We start from the raw sequence: 2,829 nt of genomic DNA on the forward strand, positions 1-2,829 counted from the left end.
GTCATCCGCTGTCGTTGTGCATTGTCGTTCTTTGTTGTTGTGCATTGTCATTGTCATCATGCACCATCTGCTGGGGCTGATCCACATCAACTGCCAAAGACCTTCAACTGCAAGGGGGGAGATGACAAGAGGAACTCACCACCTCAGAACACCAAAGGTAATGAGAGACAACAGTGTCTGGTTCAAACAAATGTAAACCAATCCACTGTGTGTGTGGTGGATTTGTTTGTTCAAGTTGAAAGACATCTGGATGGGCAACAATGCCAAATTATGATGTACGCCAAGGATCATCTGAACCCCAGTGCAGGTTCAGACGATCCTTGGCACACATCATAATTTGGCGTTATTTGCTCCATGCCTACTACCTATTTTACTAACTTTATATGTTTTTACAGGAACACGTAGGACTTAATGACACAAACGTGTTAATGTCCGAATTGCTTCCATTTGTTTCTTGTGTCGTAAGTACATATCTTACTTCTGTGTTGATTGTACATATATTTCATCCATCTCTTGTGTTTTATCTTACTAACTTTATATGTCCTTACAAAATAGAATTTCATGACATGAATGAATGGCACAACACCAATGTACCTTTGCATCCACTGCTGTTGATGCTTATGCCCACTGCCGTCTCTACTCTTTGTCACAGCCATCCTCTTGTAAGTATACCTTCTCCGTCTTCTTATTTTACTAAGCTCGAATAGAACTTCACACTGCATTATTTGCTCAGACATATATCTATGTTACTAATCTTATACATCTTTACAGGAATACGTAGGACTTAACAATGCAAAGATGTTATATTCCAAATTCCTTTCTGACATTGTATGTACATCCCTCCTTTTCTTGTGTCTTTTCCGAATCCCCTTCCCCATCAATGTCCTCCAGCCAAGTCAAGGTGAGTGTGATCCATCAAAATAATTAACAATAGTGACTTACCTCTGACCACCAAGATCCGCCGCCGTCGTCACACAACTGACTGTGATTTATCTACACCAAGCCAACAGTGGTATGATGATGGACATGTCATATGCTTCAGAGGTCTATGACATGAGTAAGTCATTGAAAATGCATTGAGAGGTTTCATGAACACTTACCATGATTTGTACCATCAGCTGAATATCAACAACAGTAGGATGTGATGTATGCTCAGGAGGCATAGGACATAGGCAGGTAAGTCATTAGTGTTGGATTGAGACATTTTGTGAGCACTTACTGTGATTTTGTATAAGTGGTATCCAGTAAGTTGCAGCATTTCTTGTGAATACATTTATAGATGCTTTTTTCTTTTTGAGGACCAATTATGTAATGCATACTACTACAATGTATGTAATTATATTGCTTGCAGTTGTATATTATTTATCCATTTTATTTGATGTAATTTGGAGTAGATATGACAGAGTTGCAGTATTTTCAGGTATAACTTGGGCAATGACATGTCAATTATGTAATATATAGTGCAGCATTTTAAGTAATACAATTGCACGGAATTTTACCTTTTTTCTGGATTATATTTTATGTAATTCAGAGTAGATTTGACAGAGTTACAGTATTTTCTTTCAAAATTGCTAATATGAGCTGCACACAAAAGCTGAAGGGTTATTCAGACGATCCTTGGCGCACGTCATTGCTTAGTCATCATTTTTAGCGAAAATGAAGATTTCTATGTAGCTCTGCCAAATCTGGTCCAAATGACATGGGTTTTTTTGCAGTATGCACTCGTTCATTGTAGGATCGTTCTGAAATGAGGATAAATGTAGGTAAATACAAATAAATAGTCTGAAATGACATGTGTACTCTCAGATTGGTTTCTGTATACTGAACTTGAATCCAGATGATATCACATGGTCAAAAACAAATGCAAACAGACCTACTGCGCAGGAGGTAAAGTTGTTTGCACATGTTGAATGATTAGTAATCTATCTTGAAGATTTCTACCTAGCTCTGCCACTTCTGGTCCAAATGACATGGTTTTTTTTGCAGTCTGCACTCCTCAATTGTAGGATCATTCTGAAATGAGGCTAAATGTAGGTAAATATAAATAAATAGTCTGAAATGATATGTGTATTCTCAGAAAACATTGGTTTCTGTGTACTGATCTTGAATTCACATGATATCACATAGTTTAAAACAAATGCAAACAGTTTTACTGCGTGTGCAGTAAAATTGTTTGAATGATTAGTAATCCATCTTGGTGCACCAAAAATGAAGATTTACATGTAGCTCTGCCACTTCTGGTCCATTTTTTTTGCAGTATGCACTCCTTAATTGTAGGATCATTCTGAAATGAGGCTAAATGTAGGTAAATACAAATAAATAATCTAAAATGACATATGTACTCTTAGAAAACTTTGGTTTCTGTATACTAAACTTCAATCTACATGATATGACATAGTCAAAAATGAATGCAAACAACTTTACCACCAAGGAGGTAAAGTTATTTGCACATATTGAATAATTAGTAAATAGTCCCTACCTAGCTCTGCCACTTCTGGTCCAAATGACATGGTTTTTCTTGCAGTATGCACTCTTTGATTGTAGGATCATCATTAGATAATGTGTTCAGGGTTTAAAGTAGATATCCAAATATGGTAAGCTAATAAAAATAGTCATAACATGGCAGAGAAATCAGAGAAAATTGAGGATGGTGCTGATTAACTTGTGTAAGAGGCCATTGCAAGCATGGCAGGAACGAGTCCTATTTTGCAAGAGTGGTAGTGACCCATTTCTGCTTTCTTTTCGCTTTTTTTCTGGATTTGTAGCCATATTTTTTACAAACNTATTATATCTTTCTATTTGAGTGTCACTCTGGGCTCAAGCAGAGTA

General features: G+C 36.7%; 1 protein-coding gene across 1 annotated transcript; it reads left to right on the top strand.

The window, feature by feature from the left end:
• Positions 1 to 566: 566 nt before the first annotated feature.
• Positions 567 to 2,581, top strand: LACBIDRAFT_329482 (uncharacterized protein; the record flags this gene model as incomplete). The annotated part of the gene is made up of 14 exons (XM_001883586.1): positions 567 to 662; positions 772 to 828; positions 897 to 901; positions 957 to 1,057; positions 1,139 to 1,176; positions 1,236 to 1,244; positions 1,299 to 1,328; positions 1,736 to 1,759; positions 1,807 to 1,887; positions 2,007 to 2,030; positions 2,278 to 2,301; positions 2,399 to 2,434; positions 2,473 to 2,523; positions 2,570 to 2,581. 14 exons carry the CDS (start codon positions 567 to 569, stop codon positions 2,579 to 2,581), a joined length of 588 nt encoding a protein of 195 aa, XP_001883621.1.
• Between the last annotated feature and the right edge of the window lie 248 nt (positions 2,582 to 2,829).

This window comes from Laccaria bicolor, genomic scaffold (genome assembly GCF_000143565.1).
Source record: "Laccaria bicolor S238N-H82 LACBIscaffold_22 genomic scaffold, whole genome shotgun sequence".
Taxonomy (NCBI): Eukaryota; Fungi; Basidiomycota; class Agaricomycetes; order Agaricales; family Hydnangiaceae; genus Laccaria; species Laccaria bicolor.